General features: G+C 38.4%; 1 protein-coding gene across 1 annotated transcript; it reads right to left on the bottom strand.

Annotated features, from left to right (window-relative positions):
* Positions 1-5,640: 5,640 nt before the first annotated feature.
* LOC145996915 (NAD(P) transhydrogenase, mitochondrial-like) lies at positions 5,641-21,336 on the bottom strand. Its single transcript, XM_083133487.1, has 3 exons — positions 21,186-21,336; positions 17,906-18,065; positions 5,641-6,585 (listed from the first exon to the last, which is right to left on the bottom strand). Exons 1-3 carry the CDS (start codon positions 21,192-21,194, stop codon positions 6,542-6,544), a joined length of 213 nt encoding a protein of 70 aa, XP_082989613.1. The 5' UTR covers positions 21,195-21,336; the 3' UTR covers positions 5,641-6,541.
* Positions 21,337-24,043: the final 2,707 nt, after the last annotated feature.

Raw genomic sequence — 24,043 nt, 5'->3', positions numbered from 1 at the left:
CAATACTTCGTGACTACAAACACACAACTTTGTCGGGTCCAACATCCCCTCCCCCAAGCTCCCCAACAAGCTTCCGGCTAGCAGTGTCCTGGATTTTCACTTACGAAATAAAGCAACCCTAATCATACCAAAAGTTGATCCATCCCTCCTCCCCGTGAACTATATATACGCCCATGTGTATAACAACATCCCATACTGAAATGGTACGATATAATTATTTTTAATTTTGTACTGATAAAAAAGCCGCCTCATCTCGTTACCCCGAACGCATTAATTGGTTGGTTCACAACTTCACCACTAAGGATCCTATCGAGACGAGACATGGCAGCCTTGGTCTCGTTCTCGTTGAGAGTTGTAAATGTCTGTCTCGTATTTATTTGTAAATGTCTTATTGACAGTCTCGTCTCAATTTATAAACATCCGTCTCGGTTTGGGAGGGCAATTCTCGTTCTCGTCTCAAGTCTAGAAAAATATAGAATTAACAACGTATGCAAAGGCTTATCATTATAAATACAAAAAAAACTTTCTTAATATATTTTTTTTATTATTATTTTTTGACTCCTCGTTTCGACGGTACAGCCCTCGAAAACTAAATATTATCCTGCTTATATATGCAAACCAAACTGCAGATTTAGAATTACCAGGAATGAACTTGCATTGTAATTATTATACACAAAATTCATGATTTATCTGAGGAAGTCTCATGTTCCAGGTTTGACTCTCGACCTGGGCATGACTGTTTCCTTGTGAGTGACATTTCATTGAACTGGAAATTGTTACATGGGAGGATGTTTGCTCGAGACTTTGGGGACAGCTAGGGGGATGCTTCTATTGTTAATGTTAGTGTTGCTCACGAGACGAGGCATGTTCCGTCTCGTCTCATAAAAGGAGATGGGACAGGTGAATGTTTTCGAAATGAGATGGGACAGAAGTAAAAGTTCGTCTCTTATCATGGCAGGTTGGGTGATACTTAGATTGTGCAGTTGGTGGTAGTGTGTGTGTGGGGCGGGGGGTGTACTCCTGCACCCCGACTTCGAATACTGCTTGTAGTAATTCATCTTCATTGTAGCGATTAGCCAAAATTGGGAAGATATGTGATGTTAAAGATGATACATAATAAATTAACTATGCGTTTTCATCGTTGCGGTTAAACAAAGTGACTGAAAAGCGACGTAAAAGTAGGCTAAATACAAAAATTTGAAATATATATATTAACTGAAGAAAACTGTCATTTACTGCAGGAAATTGAAAAACTCACCGTACCTTTTTATACCGTATCACCTCTTATATTGCAGAAATTGGCGTGTAAACCAGTGTGTTCTAAAAGTATTATCTTAAAATTTGTGAAGAAAATATTATGACGAAATTAATTGTAATTCCAGAAAAGGCATTCCGATAACATTGAGTTCTTGCCAGTCAGAACTAACCTATATATTCGCAATGAACAAGGCTGTTCACGTGTTCAGCCATTGACTGTTACAAGGTTTGCTTTGTCACCCTAATGGGAAAACCAGTGTCTGAATTATTCGCGATTAAAATTACCACCTGAGCGCTAGTTTCGCTTCCAATATGGCCGCTCTAAGTAGGATAAATCTTTGTTTACATTCAGCAGTAGTACAAAATAGCAGCGTGTTGTCATGACTGGTATGGTAGAAAACGTTTAAATTACGCATTATTTTTAAATATTGCGAATGCGATGTGAATTTCAGGTACTGTAACAAACGTGAAGCTGTACTGAGAACGAAGCATTTAATTATGATAGGCAAAAATAACACGGAAAATGCAGACGAAACTTTGTATACGCACTGGTTGTCCGAAGCAGTGCTGTATCATCTGCACGTCATGTTGTAACTGGGGTTCTCGGAAATTATTTGAAAATAAAGGAATTAAAATTGACCCGTACTTGAAAAGCTGGGACAGGATAAAATTGGAAACATATCGTTGCAGTTCTTTCTCGAAAGAGAAAGTCTGGTTTAATAATAATATTCACGATTTCATGACCAGGCTATACTCACTGAAAAAGGACATCGTACTGAATGAAACAGTAACATTAGCATGTCCACCTTTTTTTCTGGTTACATTTGACATTAATTCATTCTCAAACTATTTTCATCTTCTCTCTTAATCGACTAGCACCTGTTCCAAATTTCACACATACGTAATACCGGTAAAACATTGACGCATTGGTTAAGACGCTTCATGATTTTTCGAAAAAAAAAAGCTTTATTTATAAAGTACACTTTAAAAATTTACTTTCATGGTAATATATATTTATCTCTCGAAAAATAAAGTAAGCAGACTCGTGCATTCTTCGTAATTTCCTTGCCGAATTACAGTGTTATATCCCCCACACCAATCTTCTGTTAATTACGTTTTCCCTGATTTATTAACAAATTTCATTTTGTTGATTCCACGGGGTGGAAACACATGAAAACTTTTAATTTGTTCTGACCCATAAAACGACTTAGAGCAAAAAACAAAAGCCCTTAAAAGTTGACCTTACTCTCTCGCATATTCCCCATGCTTTAAACGACTTCAACACAACGTATCCTACTTAGAGTACTTCCTGGAAATCCCACCAGATGGCATATCGGTTAATTTTAATCGCGAATAGTAAATACTATTATACTGCTAGGGCATAATTCATCTCCAAGAAATGGAGCACAGATTTTTGCACTGGAAGTTGTAAGATACTTGTTTTACACAGTAACAAGTGAATTTTCTGTCGCTTCCGTGGCTCATGCTAAGTTGACGGGACGAGCAGAAGCCCCGCCTGCATGCATTTCTAAGTGATGACGTCAGAGGACCTCCTGTCTGTGGAGAGGACGTTTTCAAATCCGTGACGTATTAGGTGAATTTCAGCGGTGTTTGAAGGCGTGTTTCTCGAGAACCGAAACAAATAACGCCGAGATATTTTGCACATCTCATGTTTGTGTCATTATCTGTAAAATGAATGGATTTTAAACGTTTTTCATGTCAAAGTGGAAATGTCCATTATCATCGTATGGGATAGAATTATGTATTTTGTAATCGTAAAATCTGTGGTATGATCTTTTACGTTGAATTGGGAATGGTCTTGGCGTTTACGCAGAGAAATATTGCCCCCCCCCCCACCCATTGAAAGATCTACCCTGACGTTTAGCAAATCTTGCGATGACTACGTGAAAATGTCACGCTTCGCCACTGAGTACCATGTTAAATCGTCCATATTTTTAAATTGTTTGATTTTTGAAAAAACTTAAAGCTAGCACATTGATTTGTTAAATGTAGTAAATTATGTAAATATGCATATAAATTGTTTTTGTAAGTGGGTTTATAAAACTCACAATTTGAGTATTTATCTCAAATTCTCACACAACTTAAGATGCAGATAGAAAATTCAACTTTGGCAAACTAAATAACATGCTCCAGTCATATGACCGATTCATTTATTGTTTCACGAGACATTACAGAACCCTAGCTAGTAATTCTTAAGCTCAGGGCGATAATATAATACGGCTCCTCCTTAAAAAAAACTCATCCCCCCTTTTTCTTGGGGTAAATATAATAATTATAGTACCCATAACAATAATTATGTAGATTTTATCTTCAGTGCAAATTTAACTTGTTAAAGTAAAATTTTCCTGGGAGAAGAAGTTAGAAATGCCCATTCGATATACTTTTGTTTCAAATGACGCACCTTTAAATTAAGCAGTATACTAACACTAATCATTATATTCTAAGAAGTGATGTTATTAATAAATATCGAGAATATCGCTTATGTCTTGTTAATGGAACCATAGCATAAAACTTCACATTCACCTCAGTAAAGCGCCAAACATGCATACTCGCAACACACATTGGGAGCGAAGTGAGCAAGAAATTTTTTACATTCATTTCTTTACAGGCTTTCAAGAATATTAATTTAATAGTGTGTCAGTACTTTCTTAGAATCCGATATATTTAGTCTTTTCCAGCTTCTTTTTGGCACGTTCGGGGTCGAAAACATGTGGATACCATGTCGCAAAATACAGTCTCCAAAATTTAATGTTCGAACTCTCTCACTACTACAGAAATCCTTGATAATCTAAGATTGAACATTATATGAAGAGCTTCCTATGTCCCCCTTTAAATTTAATACTCAATCTTAACAACAAAATTTCCATCTCAATTTTAGACTTACTGCTGATATTGAAGAGTGTATATTGCCTCTTCCAAAAAATTAATTCTCAGTCTCCACACAAGAACTTCCGCAACAGTCTAAGACAATAGTAATACACAAGAATTGGATACCCCCTATGAAATACGGGCCTCCCCGATGGCGCAGTGGTAGCTTTCTCGTCTTGTAACCAAGGGGTCTAGGGTTCGACACCCGGTGGAGGCACATAGTGGTTCGGATCCCACTTTAAACTCTAGGTCCAGTCCCGATTAATCTTACTGTGCATAAAGTGGACTTAAAACCACAAATCAATCTAATGAAATCAATCCCTCTCAAATACTCGCCTTAATTTAAGACCTAGAGTTGGATACTGTACCCCCCAAAGTTTAATTCAGAATCCCCCTCCTGAACTCCCGTGTCAATTAAGACCAAATTTGTAAGAGTTGGATATTTTTCCCACCTTCGACTATACCCTCAAATACTTTGTTTTCTTCATCTAATGAATTATATATGGTGCATGTAAAGTTTTACATATCTTTTGGAAGAAAATATATCAATGTTGAATTCTATATTATTTGAAGGGAAAAAATCCCCACAAAAAATCTCGATGGCGCAAACTGCGTCAAAATCCCTTCCTGTGGGTACCCCTGTGTGAAAATATGGTCTCCAGTCAACGTGTCACGAAATGTAGGGTATAACCTCTGAAAATTTTGGTACTACAGCATTGGATGAACTTATAACTGAAGTGTGTGAGAACAATGATTTTTCCGCTAGGGGTCCCGGGTTCGAATCTCGACCTGGGCGTGGATGTTTGTGAGTGTCCATTCATCAATTTCATCATCTCCATATTCGCAAATTAACCAAAAGTGGCACAAAAAGCGAAGTAAAATAAAGCAAATAAAAAAAACAATGTTTTCAAATGTTGGCGCCTCTGTATGAATTCAAATTTGTGTGTGTGTGTCAAATTTTCAATGGTAGCTTTAAAAAAAACGTGCTTTCTTACAGATGGCAGTTCTCGGTTTAGATCACGAAAGATATACGTTTTACAGGGAAGAAGATCATGAATTAACAGTTGAAATGTTAGGGATACCGAGTGAAAGAATTGAATATGACATCACGGACGGCGACTTGCAAGGAATTCGGTAAGTATAAATCGACGTACAAACAATTCTAGTAGCACTAGCATTAACGGAGATGTCGTCAACGTATATGAACATTTTAGAACTTTTTATTTGATAGTCTGATGGGTATTTGTGTTTAGGGTAGTTCTGCTTTTCATTCAATCAATCTGTGTCACAGAAATCTGTTCAGTGGCCGAAAATATACAGCGTGTACAGATCTTGTTCGCCCCATAAATGTTGTCCATAAGAAACTTTCTATGCAAGTGGAGTGGAGGTCGTTGGCATTAACATGAAGAACAGCTCGAAAATTTTCTTACATGTACTTGGCAACACTTTGTACCATCATGCATTGCGACAAAACAGTAAAATGGCGACGCTTGTGGGAAACAAAATTCCCTACATTTCTTTATGTGGGGTTACGTGAAGGACATCATCTACAGCAAGAAAGTTTTGGACTTGGTGGAATTGAAGTCGAGGATCAAGGAGTGTGTGGCATCAATCTCCATTGATATTTTCAGCAACACGAGGACTGAATTAGTCAATAGACTTGATATTGTGAAAGCCAGTCAGGGCGCCCATGTAGAAGTTTATTAATAATGAGAAGTATTGTCACTAAAATTATTTGAGTGAATGAATGTACTTTCACGTCTGTTGTTTCCGAGAAACTTTTTACAGGATATATATTTTGATATGCTATGGGGTGAATCATTTATGGACACCCTGTCTATTCAGTTAACAAAGAAACATATTGTAATGAGTACACGTGCAGTCAACGGCAAATATAATAGCAGGCAAATTGTCCATCACTATTTTCATTATTCTTTATTCCACAACCTGTGAGTCTATGTTATGGTTTTCGTCTATGAGGTGGCAGGAAAGGTCTGTTCTTCTCCTCCTATGTCTGTGGTCAGCATCATGCTCCTTTAGCCTATCATTGAGCCGGCACTTTGTCATACCTACGTACTTGCTTCCACATGTGCAGGTGATCATGTAGATGCCACTTCTTGCATTGGGGTCGGTGTAATATCGTTTGAAATGGGTTAGGTGGGAGGCTATGGAAGGAGGGGGTTGGTCTGCTATCTTGAAATTGTGGCTGGTTAGAACATTTTGAATTTCCTTGGTTAGGCCAGGATGTCGAGGGAGGCCGATCCATTTTTCTTTCGTCTTTTCTTTCTGGGGGTGTGGATGGTTCGTTTTTCTTCTTTTGGTAGTGTCCAGGAGGTGGAGGAGTTCCTGTCAGCTGTACCCATTGTTGATGCCAAGGGAGATGATGTAACTGTATTCAGTTTGCAGGTCTTCGGGTTCCGAGGTAAGGTTGATGGCCCTCTGGAAGAAGTTGATCCAGGAGGTTGATCAGTTCAGGGGGGCCCAAAACTTAAGATTTTTTTCTATTAAACCATTAAAAACTAACAAACTATTAATATACCATATAGGTCTACATAAGTCTACATAAGTATATATATATATATATATATATATATATATATATATAATCTTGTTGGAAGAGAACATTATTTTCTCCTGTAGCCCCCAAAAATTTACGGATATACACTCGCGAAATCCACGGCCATTATTCGGGAATCTAAATGCAGAATGAACTTATTAACTTAATGGCATGTAGACAGTCTTTAAAAATCCATGTATTTTCTCTTATGTCAGATTTTTGAGACACCAAGAACAATGTCATTAGTCCTTACTCCTTAGAGATGTAAATTTGCTCGAAGAAAATTGAGAAGTAGAGAACACCCTCTTCCGTGGGTTTAGATATAAAAGGGTGCTGGTATCAGGTGTACGTACAAATATGACAACGGTGCGAAAATGAAATGTTTGTGTAATGAGTTCATGATAGGCATCCCATGTATATGTTTATACCAGAATCGAATCCGGCGGCCTTTAGTGCAATTCGACACCCTTAACCACTATTATATGAGACAGACATGCACGAGCTTTTTGTGGCTAGGGTTACCAGACGTCCGGTTTTTCCCGGACATGTCCTACATTTTAGCCTTATGTCTGGTGTCCAGGAGGAATTTGAAAAATATTATAAATGTCCTACATTTTGAGCGTCACAATATATTAATTAGGAAAATAGGCAACACAAAGAAATCATGCAAGTTACAAGTCTATGGACTACGCTTCCAAACTCAATAGTGAAATTTATTTTAATTCAGTCATCGAGTCATTGCCCAAAAAGAAAAAAAAGTTTGTCCTGCTATTAAACAGGAAAACGGAAGCACTTAATGAACAAAGTTTTGGGACCATTTTCTGATAACGTCACTGTTCAATGCCTCAGCAGAATTTCTTGCCTTAGGGTTTATACTGATGGAACAAGGTGTTGCCCATTCTTATTCAATATTCAATATAATTTGATTGTAAAGCAGGGGTATAGAGAACAAAGTTATTCAGGGTGTCTGGCAGTCAAGAAAGTCATGGTAGTCAAGAAAAAGTAAAGAAATTAACAAGTAGGTCAAGAAGTCAATAAAAAGGCAATAAATTATTCTTGTGGTCAAGAATTTTTGCTATCATAATGACTGATTGGTTGATTTAGTATATTAGAATGAAATTTTATGCACACATCTAGTTTCTTAAAAGTAATCTTCTTTGCGCGTGCAAAACTGAATATATGATGGCAATAGAAACAACAAAATTCTCGCGCGCTCAAATTATTGCGCTCTAGTCTTTCAAGGTTCGATCCCTGGTAGGAACTCCAAAATTTCTGTGATGGCCTAACATCGTGAGGACAATTGAGAAGCTACTTGAAATCAATATGTAAGCGAATTCCACTCTCAAAACTAGATGGGACTCGATGTGATGACCACGCATCACCGAATGGAAAAACACTTCGGAGGCTTTGTCCTTCAAAATTAATTTTACTGAATAACTGTAGTTTTCTTTAGAGTACCTAAACATGGCTTTCTTGTACAGTACAATGTTGTTTTCTTTCACCCTACTTTTATAGTTTTTCATTCAAAGGATTCCACTCCCGAAGCATGAGCATGACGCACTACGAAACCAGAGGTCCAAGGTTCGTACCTTGGACAGGTGTGGTTGCATCATGTCTCGCATCGCTATTCCTTCGGATCGGAGGTAGAAAAGTGGCGTAAAATAACAAAATATAAATTATTGATTGACTTGGTTCAGACACTTTTTGGCTAATCGTGAAGATGAGAATGAGTTAAGATTAACTTGATGAAAGGACCATCTCAAACAAGACACATTCTCTGGCCGGGATTTGAACACGGGACATTCTGCTTCGTAGCTTAACCTGCTAACCACTCCACCACGGAGTTGTCGGCCCAAATAGAAATGAAAATTAGAAAATGCCATCTTGAATTTGTAGGAACCGAGTTCACCAGCAAGGGCAAAATATTTTCGCTCCCAGTAGGATAGGCAAATAACAGAAAATATAAGTAAGTAATTTGGCTCTCCATATTTCATGATATTATTATGTAAGTAAATATTAATCGCTATATAACTTTCGATTAATTTTATTTGTACGTCTAGTCAACTTTTCCGCCTAAGCACTAAGCAGCAGCCACAGCGTCTGCATTTCCGGGTGGAGGTCAGAGTTGCTAATGGTCCAGGAATTTTAAATAAATTCAATTCCCATTCAGGAGAGAAAATCAGCAATCGTGAATGGGTTCTGGACCGTAAGGAACCTCTTCATCTGTAACGTTTTCAATTCGGTCCATGAATTTTTTCCAGATGAATTTAATTTCGGTCCAGGAACCTTATTTCCTGAAGAATTTAAATACGGTCAACGAACATTTTTTTCCTGATCTGTTTAAATAGGGTCAAAGTTCCGTATTGAAATGAAACAATTCGCAACTTGGTACAAATTTAGATTGTGCGAGAGAAAAGGTTCCGGTCCTATAACGGAATCCTATAGAAAAAAATAGAATGTATGCGTTCCCTAATCTTTAACAATCCCAGGGTTGTTAATGGTCCAGGTATTGTAAATAAATTCATTTCACATCCGGGAGAGAAAATCAGCAAGTGTAAATGGGTTCTAGGCCTCAATTCGGTCCAGGAACCCTTTTTTCGGTAAAATTTAAATACGGTCCAGGAACCTTGTTTTGCGGCTGAATTTAAACACTTTCCAAGAACTTTTTTTTCCCAGGATCAATTAAAATTCGGTGCAGCAATCTTTTCCGGATCAATTTAAATACGATCCAGTAACCTTTTTTTAATGGATCAATACACTACTAGGACGAATTTAAATTGTGCGAGAAGAAAGGTTCCGGTCCTGCAACGGAACCCAATAAAACCCATAGAACTTATGGGTAGATGGACCTTTGACAACCCTGGTGGAGGCTAAATGAAAAATCACAAAATATGCAGAATTTTGAAACGTATTATTTCTAGAGCATACACACTACTATATAAAGTTGACTACATACCTCGTTTCCTTCCTTAATTGAAATGTGACTTATTCTTCATCACATGTGAGATCAACCGCCGTGAGAGTCAAACGCGGTCTCCTGTGTGGTAGTCAGACACCAATTTAGAAAGTCAATGTGTTGGACATTTGGTCGATCAGTCGATCCTACTTAATTTTTTTCGAGAGGTAAACGAGCTGGCAGCTTCACACTCGAAATTTCACTTCGCCTACCACCGTGGCGGAGTGGTTAGCACATCGTGCTACGATGCCAGGTGTGCCGGGTTCGAATTCCGGACTGAGCATGGGTGTTTGTGAGTGTCCATTGATCAATTTAATCATATCATCACTCATCCCCATCTTCGCAATTAGCCAAATGTAGCAGAAGAGCAAAGTAAAATGAACCTAATTAATCGAAATTTCACTCGCAATGCATGAAAATGAGATCTCAAGCACTCCGTGATCCTACCGGAATCTCACGTTTACAGAAGCTAACTATGAAACCACTTCTCGGATCAATCTGTTCTTCGAACTAGCTGACAGTCATCAATTGTCGACCAATGAACACAGTAGGGCAAAAAGAAGCAGATGTTTCTTGAAAATGAGTGGAAAGTTACCAAGGAAGGATTATAGGATATAAAGTTGGTACATTACAAAGGCTTATTATGGCATTTCCCTTCATTGCAGGTTATGAGCACAAGGGTTGAGTGTGGGAACCTGAAGGAACTGCGACATCTTTGTCATTTATCTCCGGCCAGAAAAGGGACAAACAGTAGAATTTTGTCTCTTGCAATTTGAAAAGTCTATGTCCATGCTGAACCATAAAGTAATTAACCCAGAAAGTCCTAGCTACCTGCAGTGCGTTTCGACGCGGCCGATAACACTGGTCAACATGAAATTTGTTGCAAGGAATGTGAATTGTGTTCTAAGGTAAGTCGATGGTGCTGATTTCGAAAATGAAATCAGTTTTTCCCTATCGGGCTCAGTGTTCGTGTTACGCACTAACCTGTACCTAATGCAATTCATGAAAATTCTGCCAATTAGGCTGTGGTTTAACCTATATTTACTCTACAGATATTGTTGAATAACAGTCATTATATGACCATAGAATGACCAGCACGTTCCTAAGGCCAGGGACCTTCCTCCAATTGCAACAAACCAAATCGTGAATAAGAGAGAGGCATGGCAACACTGTCGATGAGTCATGTCCGAACACGTAGATTCACAGAGTTGTTTGTTGTCACATGCGTCTCAGAATTGTGAGTTCTGACGGAGTGGGAAGTGACTGCCTTTGATTAGGTTGTGATTTGAAGTTTCAGAAGTTGTGTGTAGTGTTAGTGCTTAAGAAAATGCCTCGTACCTGCGTAAATAGCCTTAATTCATTTTGTTATACAGTATGTAACATTGTTATTCGTACACATAGAATTTCCGAGGAAAAAATGTCATATCTACTAGTAAATATAATCATTTTCATATGTACCTGGAAATTAATGTTAATGAAGGTTTCACCAACAAATGTCAATAAAAATGTATGTTCAAAGTGTATAAACAGAGCATATAATTTGTGTGAAAAGAGAAAAACACGCTGCTTCTTGCAACATTGTCATTCGTACAGGCAAGAGTTTCAATCTTCCTCGCATACAGCGCCACCGCTATTCAGGCGATTTCATGCACTTTGCAACTTCGTAACAAGTTTGAACATGCAGGCGCGCTCCCCGTCAAGCGGAATGCTTGCGTAGGTATTGTTGAAGGCCTATCGTCCATCTATCAGTGTGTTCGAAATGGGCAAGGTGAAGGAGCTTAGTTCCGATCTGAAGGATGTTATTATAAATTTGGCTCTTAGAAGTTATTCGTTAAGAAAAATTGGACAAACAGTCAATAAATCAAACTCCACAGTTCAATACATAGTAAACAAATTTAGAGAGGAAGGTTCAACACAGAATGTGCCGAGAAAACCAAAAGAGAGACGGTTGAATAAAATATTTTAAAAAGAGTGCGAGAAAACCCCCGACTAAGTGTTCATCAGTTACGACCGTTAGTAGAAAATATTGCTGGCAAGATGATGTCCGATCAAACTGTCCGACGTGCCTTGTGGAAGCATGGATATCATGGCAGAATACCACGAAAGAGACCGTATGCAAATAAGGTGAATCGCAGGAATAGACTTTCATTCGCGAAAGAGCACATCCACAAGGACCAGGATTTTTGGGATAGTGTCATATGGTCAGACGAGTCCAAGATTAATCGTATACGGGTCAGATGGGATAAATAGGGTCTGGAGAAAATCAAATAAAGACAATGATCACATTAACACAGTTCCAACAGTTAAACACGGTGGTGGGTCATTAATGATTTGGGGCTGTATGTCGTCCAAAGGTGTTGGTACCATCCAGTTTATTGATGGTATCATGGATGCACATGTCTATTTGGACCTATTGAAGAACTATGTAAAGCAGAGTGCCCAAAAAATGGACATGCCGCCTATCTACAGATTCCAACAAGATAATGACAGTAAGCATAAGGCACGAGTTAACATGAATTGGATAATATCGAATGTGCCCAAACTACTACAAACACCAGCTCAAAGTCCAGACTTAAATCCCATTGAGCATTTATGGGCAATTTTGAAGAGACGAGTCCATAAAGCAGGCGTCAAGTCCAAACAAGAGTTGAAAACTGTTGTGCAAGCCGAGTGGAATAAAATAAGCTCTGAAACATGTCGGAAACTGGTTAATTCTATGAATAACAGGTGTCAAGCAGTAATTAAAGCCAAAGGATACGCATCAAAGTATTAGAACTGTCAGTCAATTTGCTCTGAATATACTTTTTTTCTTTTATATTATTAAGTGTACGAATAGAAAAGTTGTATAAAAAATGGCATGTTTCTCTTTCAGTTTCATTTAATTTATTATTGTCATTGGTTATACAGAATTTGGGTAAGATTTTATGTTCTTAATGATATTAGTTATTGAATTGTAAAGAAACAATTTCAAAAGAGTGTATTTCCTTTCAGATATTAAAGCATTTTCTTTGAAAATCCGTGTGTACGAATAAGAATGTTACATACTGTATATGTGGAGAGTTGACATTTAAGTAAAAAAAGCGACAAATTACCCCTCTTATAAAGAAGTGATACGAACTTTATTTTGGGTGTAAAGTTGGGTACCAAGACAAAACATGGGCCCCCCACATATGCTGTTTGACCTGTGTTACACTTCTGACAAGCTGGTTAAAAGGATCAAGTCACATGTCATTTGCTGTTCCCATGGTTTGGAGGGAACCATCAGATCACACAACAGACTGTTATTTCTGACTGACCAAAATAGCTGGAATCACGTCGAAAACAAGGAACACTGTGCAGTACCCAAATTTACTATCAGCCACGAGACCTGTATGTCACAATGAAGAATTGCCGGTACCAAAGCCTCCTGAGAATGTGACTGTGAGTGAAGATGATTGTCGTGACCAACACGGGGAAGAAAGTGCCGACCCAACATTTAAAGTGTCCGGTTCATCAATGGAGCCACACTAATTGTCACAAGGGGATCTGAACGATCTTACGCGGGATTTAAATTTGTCTAAGCAACAGTCTGAACTTTTAGCTTTGCCACTGAAAGGTTGGAATCTCCTCGCTTGCGATACGAAAGTGTGTTTTTTTTTTTCGTGAACGCCATACTATTTTCTCAGAATATTTCTCCTACGAAGGAGACATGGTTTTTTGTAATGACATCTCATCCGTTATGGATTGTCTTGGCCATGAATACAGGTCACACGATTGGCGTCTTTTCATCGATTCTAGCTGAGTTAGTATGAAAGCTGTACTTCTCCATAATGGAAACAAATTCCCATCAGTACCAATTGCTCATGCTGTTAACATGAAGGAGACGTATGAGAACTTGAAACAGCTTCTGACAAATATCCAATATGAGAAATACAAATGGAATATATGCGGAGATCTGAAGGTAATTGCAACTCTGCTTGGCATGCAGCATGCATGCACAAAGCATTGCTGCTTCTTATGCGAGAGGGACAGCAGAGACAGAAAAAATCACTATTGTGGGAAAAAAATGGCCTCTTCGCAGTGAATTAGTGCCTGAACAGAAGAATGTGGCGAACACTCCTCTTGTTGACCCCAAAAATGTGTATCTCCCTCCTCTGCACATAAAATTGGGACTAATTAAAAACTTTGTGAAAGCCATGGACAGAACTTCACGTGGATTCTTGTACTTGCAACAGAAATTCCCAAGAATCAGCGATGCCAAAATTAAAGAAGGAATATTTGTAGGGCCTCAAATGAGGGAATGATGAATGACGAGAATTTCATTCAACAATTAACAGATGTTGAAAAAATGGCATCGTTGTCTTTTACAAGTGTATGTAAAAACTTTTTAGGCAACCATAAAGCAGAGAAGTATCGCAATATTGTACATGGACTAATTAGATCATACCAACGCATGGGATGCAACATGTATCTAAAATTACATTTCTTGAATGATCACCTGCACTTCTTCCCAACTAACCTTGGTGCCGTTAGTGACGAACACGGTGAACGGTTTCACCAAGATATTGCTCTAATGGAAAAGCGGTATCAAGGCAAATGGAGTGCCGCAATGATGTCCGACTACTGCTGGACCTTACGAAGAGATATTCCTGAGGCAATGTTTCGTAGGAAATCGGGAAGGAAACATTTTTAGGTATGTTTATACACTTTCATGTTACTCATTTACTTCATTCCTTTGTATACTGACACAGATTTCTTACCTTTTACGTTTGTAGCACTTTTGTGAAAGCGAGTCCTTTCGACCAATACATATAGAACATAGGCTGAGGTAGGAAAATACAAAAAACATTTTTACAGGAAATCTGAGCCTTATGGAGAAATTCTGAAATTAGATCTGCATTCCGGGGCTTCACAACTTATAGAAACAGCTTGATTTGTTCTTGTAACATTCACAAATATTTTTTTGTAGACCAGTGTAACCAGAGCCAGATGAAGAGAAGATTTTGTGGGAGGGGGTAACATGGCTTAGGCCCCTTGGTGTGCATGAAGGGAAAGTGTGTTTTCAAAAGGTCTCCGACTTCCCAGAAAAGGACGGCCCATAAAATCACTGCATTTCCTACCAATGCATCCATTTTTGTTCAACCAAAATGTATGTCACCGTAGGATCCGAGCGCTTCGAGTTCTGTCGGTTGCGGGACTTCTTGAGTCTTTTGTCACCATGGTGCCAATCAGAGTTTCTTTCTGCCAAGGTCGTTGCACCTATGAATCGGCTCTTCAGCTTGAGTGGCAAAAGACATGTTGTACGGAGGAAAGTTGCACCGGAAAAATTACCTTCTTAAATAAGATGAAACCTGTAAAACATCCAAAGATATTTATTCGGGGGTGGTCCCTCTGACAAAACATCAATACTCTCAAAATTCTTCGAACGGACTGTGTAAAACATTGCAATACTTCAAAAACTGAACCTGCTCTGCAACACAAGGAAAATGCCTCATTTAGCAATTAATGTGCCTTTGTTAAGTTGGTAAGTTCAGTATGGCACTACATTTTAAATAATGCTGATGGAATAAATTAATAAAGTTTGTTAAATGACAACGACTCCTTACCACAAGACTATAATTATTCTTTACGGATATCCCCTATAACGGTTTGGGGTTCGACGTGCTGACCCCACGTCACCCCATTACTGGTTAACGATCTCCACACCTCTAGATAGGATTGTGGGAGGGAGACTGGCAGTCGGGAGATAGACCAAGGCCCTACCAGGGCTGTCGAACCACGGGTTATTATTTATTTATAGATGCTTAAATATATATGCAACCTCACATGTCTTTCCAGTGACTTATTTCAAGGGTTATACTTGACTCAACAAAATAAGCTTACTGTGTGAAGCAGATTCATACGAACCAAAAATACCCAAAATTATAACAATAATAATAATTTACTTCAAAATTACAAAAATGTATTTACTTGTTCTTGTTTAAATTTTCGATTCTTCGAAAAGTTTGTTAAGGAGTTGAGTTGAGTTGTTTTTAAGTCCACTTTATGCACAGTAAGACTAATCGGGACTGGACCTACAGTTTAAAGTAAGATCCTGACCACTGTGTACCTCAACCCATGTATCGAACCCGGGACCCCTCGATTACAAGGCAACAACCCTATCACTGCGCAATCGGGGAGGCATCGTTTGTTAAGGAGGAATCTCAGAATCGGTCTTCACGATATCGAGAAAAATATGCGACTCGAGAAATCGTACAGTTTGTGAAGATAATTACTTTTAACACGTTGCGTGTTTTAGACTGTTTCAATAGTAGAATAGATATTTGGTGCGAATAATACTACTTACCCGGAGATATGAGGCATCCTGCCACCATTATACTTATTTAGCGTGTATTGCACTCTGATTCGGGACCAGTTGTAACTGTTTGCATGTATGTGGTTTACCGCTGCACAAGCGGTCGTTCTTCAATCTACTAAAGCTCAAAACATTGTTTGGACGCAACGGCAACACTCAACACCCAACCCTGCCTGTTGTTGACCTGTGACTGCTAGGGGTGGAAAGACCGCTCCCTCAAAATTCCGAGAAACGACGAAGTTGTAGGTTCCTACACTGACATCCACTATAGCTAGAACCAGGAAAACGAGAAAGAAATGTGGTTTTGGGTTCGTGCCACTCAAATTAAGAACAGTGTTTCTAACTGAAAAAAAAATACTGAAAAACTATTTTGCAATATTTGTCATGAAAGTAAAATTTTCAGCAAATGTAGAACAGTTTGCCGGGGCCACGTGAACGTTTTGGGGGGCCAGTGCCCCCCGGGCCCCCCTAACGACGTTCCTGAGTTGATCCAAATGTTGTTTTTCTGTCGTGCAGCGTGACCGGAAAGTTTGTGGATGTATTGCGTTCCTGAGTTGGGTTTTCTGTTCACATTGGTCTTGAATTTGTCATATTTTATGCTTATGGCGAGATCCAGGTAGTTTAGTGTGCTGTATTTTTCTTTCTCTGGTATGAACTGGATGCGTGGGTGGGCCGAGTTAAATAATCGTACAAGTTCTTGTAATTGTTCGTGTTTTTTGTACAGAAGAATGGAGTCGTCAGCGTACAGTCTGTAGCCATTTCTGGAAAGGAGGAGTGAGGACAAGACATTGGTTTTTATTGCATACATAACTATGTTGGAGAGGATAGCGGAAAGGGGGTTTCCCATGGCCAGGCCTTCCTCTTGATAGAAGTATTGGCCTTCGAACTGTAGGGCAGAGGTTTCCAGGCAAACTTTCAGGAGGGATATGATTAGTTCAGTCTCATAAGGGTTTTTTGGGTTAGTTAATATCCACTTCCTGGTCTCACTTATTGCAAGGCTTCTTGGTATGGATGGGTACATTTCCTGGATGTCTATGCTGGCCATTTATGCACACCCACCCAACCTGCTCCTTCCCAAGACAAGAAACCAAGTACGGACCTCAAAGTGCGAACAAGTGCTGCTCCAGGAAAGCAGACGACGAGAGCGGGAACCGCCGCTTACAGCACCAAAACCCCATTGCGCGGTAAAAGAAGGAATCACTACGCCCACACGGGAATGGCAAAAAGTGAAAGGACTGCATCAACTAGCGCCGCCACGAGCACAAGCTGAAGAAGAAGGAACCACGCCGCCTGCAGCAAGACAGTACACACCTGACGAAGCCACTGAACGGGTGGCGAAATCGATCGGGAAAGAAATTTACGCGGAAAAATGAAAAGTAAGTTTATCAGAGTTAATTTCGCATTTTGCAGTTTATTTCACAACATTTCGTGACCAAACATGGTAGCAAATAGCACCTCACACGTTTCAAAAATATGAAAATTTAACACTAGAATGTGTTATTTCACGTTTCATGTTTTCGTCAGGAACGAAATATGCATGCCCCTAGTCATTGAGCATTCAGCCCCTATTGCACTTTGTACCAATCACAAGGTGCTCTATTTCTAGCTTGTCCTGGAGTTCGGATATACAGATGCCATGTTTTGAGGATCCAGGTCCAGTATGTTTTTATTCAAGATACTGAACAAAAGGACATCCAGAGTCTGAATATAGTTCAAGTACACAATCACCTCAACTAATGGACTGAATTCACTGCACATAAAATGCCATCGAAACATCACATAGTCCCTTATGAACTATCATCTCCTCTTGTGGAGCGGTATAATTCCTCATCCAGTGTGCTTATTTTCAGTTCTGGCAACTATAAAATTACAAATAAAAAATATTTTACTAGTGCTTATACATACACCTTACCTGGTGTTATGATTATGTTTTTAGCATTGCTTATCAATTCTACAGCTCCCTCAACATTTACTTCATTGTGAGTGCCTGTAATTTCCATAGGTTTTCCACCACCAGTCGATGAAGTGCCGTAACCACCAAGAATGACGTTTGGTAATGAGCGGTTCATAGCCTGAAACAAGCCCAAATATTTCACATCTCTCAATGCATGTTTCAGCAGATTTACAATTGAAAATGCACTTGGTCTAGGATACACGAGTTACATTAATATTTGGGATAGTGCCGAAGAATTGGTACTCTTACTTAAATACGGTGGAACCTCGATTTTACATTTTACAGCTGTGACGCACAACGGGGAGAGGCGAAAGGGATGGCATGAGACTCTTATGAAAGTTTACGTAGGTGTTAACCCTTTCCCCACCTCGCCGCCGTGAGCACTATAATTTGTTCATAAAAAACAACCAGTACAATAATATTTATACAAATATTGAATTTATTATTCCTGCGTTGTTAAAAAAAAGATGATTAAATGATTGTGAACATTATAAGTATATACTTTTGCTGCTTGTTGTATTTACAGTTCCGTCTTAGTTATTAGAGGCCTCTATTTGTTTTACTTATCCCATGCACACACACCCTAACTAAGTCCCGGCGCCTTCCGTTGGGGCCCTTATTCACTGCACTCTCACCTGCATATTCCTTCCAACCTAGTCCAGTCCTCCTCTTTTACACACTTTCCTTCGGTGGCTTCTTTCTTCCGTACTTATATATACTCCACTCCTTTTCTAGTGTTTAGTTCAATTTCACACATGAAGAAAAATTCTTATCCAAACTATTTGCACAATTCACACTCGCACACTCTCTACAGGCTGTTTTATTATGTCCTTCTACTCCGCCATACTATATCTCCGTTGCTTTATGTAGCTTCTCTCCTCGAAGAGAGGAAAAAAATAACATAAAAAACTTCCACCTTCTCCCCCCTGGGGTGGTTCTTGGACTGACCGGCAGAGGGGGTGTCCAACAAGAGTCCTTTTTGGTCAGTCACACGAGGTGCTGCCCTCTTGCGTATTTTGTTACACTACATGTTGAAATTGCACATCTAGCTGCCCGTAATCTGTCATGGATCGTATATGAGGGTACACTGATATTACTGGACCTCAATTAATCCATAACTATAACCCAAATACCCCAGGAGAATAGGAATAGATTAATATTTAATATAAACCCAAGAATATATATATATATATATATATATATGTATGTATGTATAATTAAAATACGAAATTTCTACCCGCACCTTCTCGCCAGAGTCTTCCATGACCGGATCACTTATACTCCAGAGAAGAGCACAAACTACACACGAAACACATACAAAAAAATAATATGTATATTATTATTGCAAAAGAAATACTAAACTGGTGGTCGCCTCACAACAGGGGACCAAGATGATAAAACTTAAAATGAAGGAAAATGTAAAATCTAATAGTGTTTTGCTCTATTGGTACTATAAAGATTGGATGTATAATGCGGAAAATGTGAAATCTGGAAATATAAAAGTGGGGTTTCAAGTATCATCAGTATTGGTGGGAATTGGTGAGACCATCAATATCGATCGAAGTGGTATTTATTAGCCCTAATAAATATATTTTGTGCATACGAGGTGTGGCTAGAAAAAACCGTATTGATGTTACTATCAACAAATGGCAAGCACGTCAAGGATAAGCGGTGCATGGGTGTATAATGTGATATCTTGCTTATCGGCTGTGTGATTGCCTAGGGTGCACGGCGCTCAGTTCTTCTGTAGCTTGTGGACGAAGTGAACCGTACATCTGTGCTCCGTCGGAAAAAAAAATAAGTGTGAAAGTGGACCAGCATATCAATCTGAAGTTTCTTATCAAACTTGGAAAATCCGCCACAGAAACTTATGGTTTGTTGAAGGAAGTGTACAGAGATGTGTGTTTATCACGCACTCATGTGTTTGAGTGGTTTCAAAGGTTTAGAGAGGGACGAGAAGTGATTGCGAATGACAAGCGTCCTGGACGTTCTTGCACGTCAAAAACGGAATCAAACATTGCAAATGTCGGTGAATTGATTCGAATTGTGTGCCCGAAGGTCAAATTGTCAACCAACAATATTTCATTACGACGCTGACGCCCTTCATGGGCTAGTAAGAAGACGACAGCCTGATTTGTGGAAAAGCAAGTCATGGATTCTTCATCAGGACAATGTTGCTGCCCACACGGCATTGTGAGTCAAGGCTTTATTGGCTAAGTATGAGATCCCAGTGTTAGAACATCCATCCTATTTTCCGATCTCACTCCGTGTGACTTTTTTTATTACCAAAGATCAAATCAGCACTGAAAGGAACCAGATTTAAGACCATAGAATCTGTGAAAACAAAAGCAACGGTCATGAACATGGTTTCAGAAAACGATTTCCAGCACTGTCTCCAGCAATGGAAGATTCGTATGGAGCGGTGTATTGATAGTGCAGGGGCGTACTTTGAAAAAGATAATGTTCATATTCTACAAAATAACCAATAAAAGATTTTGTAGCAACAGTCCGGTTTATTTCTAGCCACACCTCGTATATCAAAACCACAGTTGCAAATTATATAATTTACATTCATAAAAATAAAACATTAAAAACAGCTAAAGATTGCATTAAATTACAGGTTACTTACAGATACATCAGACTGGTTCAATTATCGGTAACTAACTAACTAACTAACTCTCTAGTCTTGTTAAACCTGAAGATTTATGGCTGCAGCAACACAAGCCATCCATCTGCCCCTATCCTGGGCAAGATCAATCCAATCTTTTCCATCCTTACAGATTTCCTTTAGGTCCTTCTCAACGTTATCTCTCATCTTTGTCTTGGCCTTCCTACAGGTCTCTTACCATCCAGTTTCCCAACAAGAATCCTGTAAACTCTTCTTTCCTCTCCCATTCATGCCACAAGGCTTGCCCATCTAAGTCTTCTTGATTTAATTATTCTAAGAATATCTGGACATGAATACATATTATGCAGTTCTAAATTACATAACCTTCTCCACTCACCTGTCTCCTCATACCTTTTAGGTCCAAATATTTTTCTAACAATTTTGTTTTCAAATACTCTTAATTTATTAATTTTTTACACAAACAAAACTGATTCACAAATGTTTTGATTAATTTCTTCCATCCCTACAAAAATTCAGGAACAGAAACGTAATTTTCTAATAAAGGTCCAATTATAGATAATTAACGTATTATATTACTATTAAAATGAAATTAATATAAGAAATTTATACCTTGCACATGATCTTGTATATGACAAAATTGCACCAGAAGATCCAATGAGTACTCCTACAATAGTCATAAGGTTGTTGTTCAACATGAAACCTTCAGCACACAGGGCCCATCCGGAGTAACTGTTTAGCACAGTAATCACCACTGGCATATCAGCACCTGGAAAGAGATGGATTGGAATTATTAATACAGTGAAATTTTAGCTGATAGCAATATACACATAAAATTTACTGATACCAATAACCGATATTCTACTGATCCAATAAAAAATTCAAAATGGTTCATTGACCTCCCTAATAAATTAATGTTACCAGATGAACCTAACTTTTGCAATGCTAAAGAAACTGCATATTTAGACATTTACTTTTAAAAAAGCATGGATTGGAGATTATATATTTACATCCATAAAATTATAGCAAAATGGCACAACATTGCACTTATTGAAAGATATTTATAAATAGATCAGTAAAATTATTGGTAATTTTACCAATAAACCAATATGCCTATATCGACTGATGTCAATAGAGTACTGATTAATCTGTTAGATCCCTAATTAATACTTTTAAAGTGAGATGAGACAAATCACTTGGGAACAAACCAATCAACAGCAATGTTTTTACACTGCAGCAGCATTATATGCTGCACAAGCCTAATGTGTAAATCACCAACCCTGAGACCTTCTGTAAACAAACGGTCTCACCGATTCGATGTATCACTCCACGTCAGCTGATTCATGACCGCAATCACCTGCTGTTACACTAATAGTTCGCCGCACCTATTCATTTTATATAAGAACCTCTGAATGTGAGAACCCACTCTCAAAGCATCAGACGAATATGCAGCCGCATACATTGTTACTCTCCCGGTCATTCTCTTTCATAACCCTTAAAACTGCAGACACTGACACACCACTGCACTGGGATACCAACTTAACCACTTCATTTACTGGTTTCTCAGGATACCACTGACCAGTGGTATCTCGTCCCTTGGGGCTTCTGGGGCTTAGCCCCTAAAGAAAAACGGACGTATTCACGCAATTATCAATCACCATAATGCATAACTATCACACAGTCTTTTAAAAAGCGATTTTTACCCACGTAAATTCATCGTCTGTTGCAATGGATACGACAGCGCTCCTAGCGGGATTGATGTCAATTATCGCTTTCCGGGGCACGTCGCAAAGGAAGGCGTGGCCTACACTAACCTACGCTACAGTGAAGGTCACATGCTAGCAGAGAGAGGAGGGGAGAGTGCAATGGATTTGAGTGCTTATTCGGGGCTACTTCCGTTGCGTCGCGTTCGATCTCGCGTGTTGTTCTGTAGTGTTTTGGTGGCTTTCATTCGCTATGTTTGAGTGAGTTTGGCAGGGTTGATGTTCGAACACAAATTGATGAAGGACATAGGCTGTCAATTACAAGACACAATGAATTTGTCCGAAAAAATAGGCATATATTAAATAGAATTATCGATTGCTTAAAATTCTGTGGTCGACATGAACTTGCTCTACGAAGACATAGTGAAAGAGAATGATCTTTAAACAGAGGCATCTTCAGAGATTTATTATCCCTTCATAGAAGAGGTAACTTCGTGTTCTTTATTGTAGTGAAGAGTTGAAAAACATAAACTCTATCAGTTGATTGCATTCATTTTTTATTTAAAATTATTTAGAGGGTACCTTTTCAAAAACAGTAAAAATGACAAAGATAGTTTTAATAACTCCAGTGGCAACAGCTGAATCTGAACGATGTTTCAGCACATTGAAGCGTATTAAAACCTGCTTAAGAAATGCAATGGGACAAGACAGACCAAATGCCTTGGCACTTGCTTACAATAGAGATAGAATACATTTCAAACATAGAGGGCTTCAACGAAAAAGTAATGACAAAATTTGCTGAGCAGAAGAACAGGAGTCAACGTTCGTAGAAAGGTATGTTTCACAACAATACCTGTTTATTTTGTAATCATGTGAATTGTCATTATATTTTAAATTCTTTAAAAAAATAAGTCCAGTTTTGTAGTTTAGAAGATAAATACCCATTTTTTTGTAATTCATGTAATTTGTCATTACATTTTAAATTCTTTCAAAAATGTAAGTCCAGTTTTGTAGTCTAGAAGAAAAAATACCTATTTTTTGTAATTCATGTGAATTGTCATTTTATTTTAAATTCTTTAAAAAATAAGCCCGGCCAAATTTGAGGCCACGAGACGCCACTGCCACTGACAGAACGTTACATAAATATTGAGTTGAATCTCACCCCTTTTCAAAGGCTGCCCTTGCTGATGTTTTGAAAACAAGCTCGGAGAACATGGAGACCTTCCCGCTCGCATAGAACTCGGCATGTTATTTTTCTAAGGATAAGTCAGGCAATATTACTAAGTTGCACTACTTCCTTGCTGTCCACATGATTATTTTTAGAAAATAACCAATGTTATAAAATATCATTATGTACACAAATCTCTAAGCTCATTGAAAGTTACAATGAATATTACTACAAAATGTTCACACTTATCTTGCCTTGCCATGTCACCAAGTTATTTTACTATATTTGGCGGAACAAAAATCGTTATTAGGATGCTTGTCAAAGTTTCCAACCGCAATAAATTTACAAACTTTCCTTGTCCTGTTTTGATCATCATCATCATCAATATATTTATTGGACTTACAGCATTGCATATGGCTGTTTATGCCCATTATATATTTTATTTACATAAGGTACAATTTACATAAAATCTACAAACAAATTTCAAATACACTCCTATCTATATCATCCTTAGAAATATACATTACCATGTTATATCATTTTGTCTAAAAAATGCAAGTAAAATATATTCAAGTCACATGCAGGAAAGAAGCCAAATT

Source organism: Lepisma saccharinum, chromosome 13, assembly GCF_977018435.1.
Source record: "Lepisma saccharinum chromosome 13, izLepSacc3.1, whole genome shotgun sequence".
Classification (NCBI taxonomy): domain Eukaryota; kingdom Metazoa; phylum Arthropoda; class Insecta; order Zygentoma; family Lepismatidae; genus Lepisma; species Lepisma saccharinum.
The sequence above is the reverse complement of the archived record's forward strand: the minus strand, read 5'-3'. Positions and strand labels throughout refer to the sequence as shown.

What these genes read in the sequence shown, in the direction of transcription:
- LOC145996915 (XM_083133487.1), bottom strand. An exon ending in AAACATAATCATAACACCAG is followed by an intron (nt 6,586 to 17,905) that starts GTAAGGTGTATG and finishes AACTTCTTCCAG; the next exon opens with AGGGCCATCAACCTTACCTC.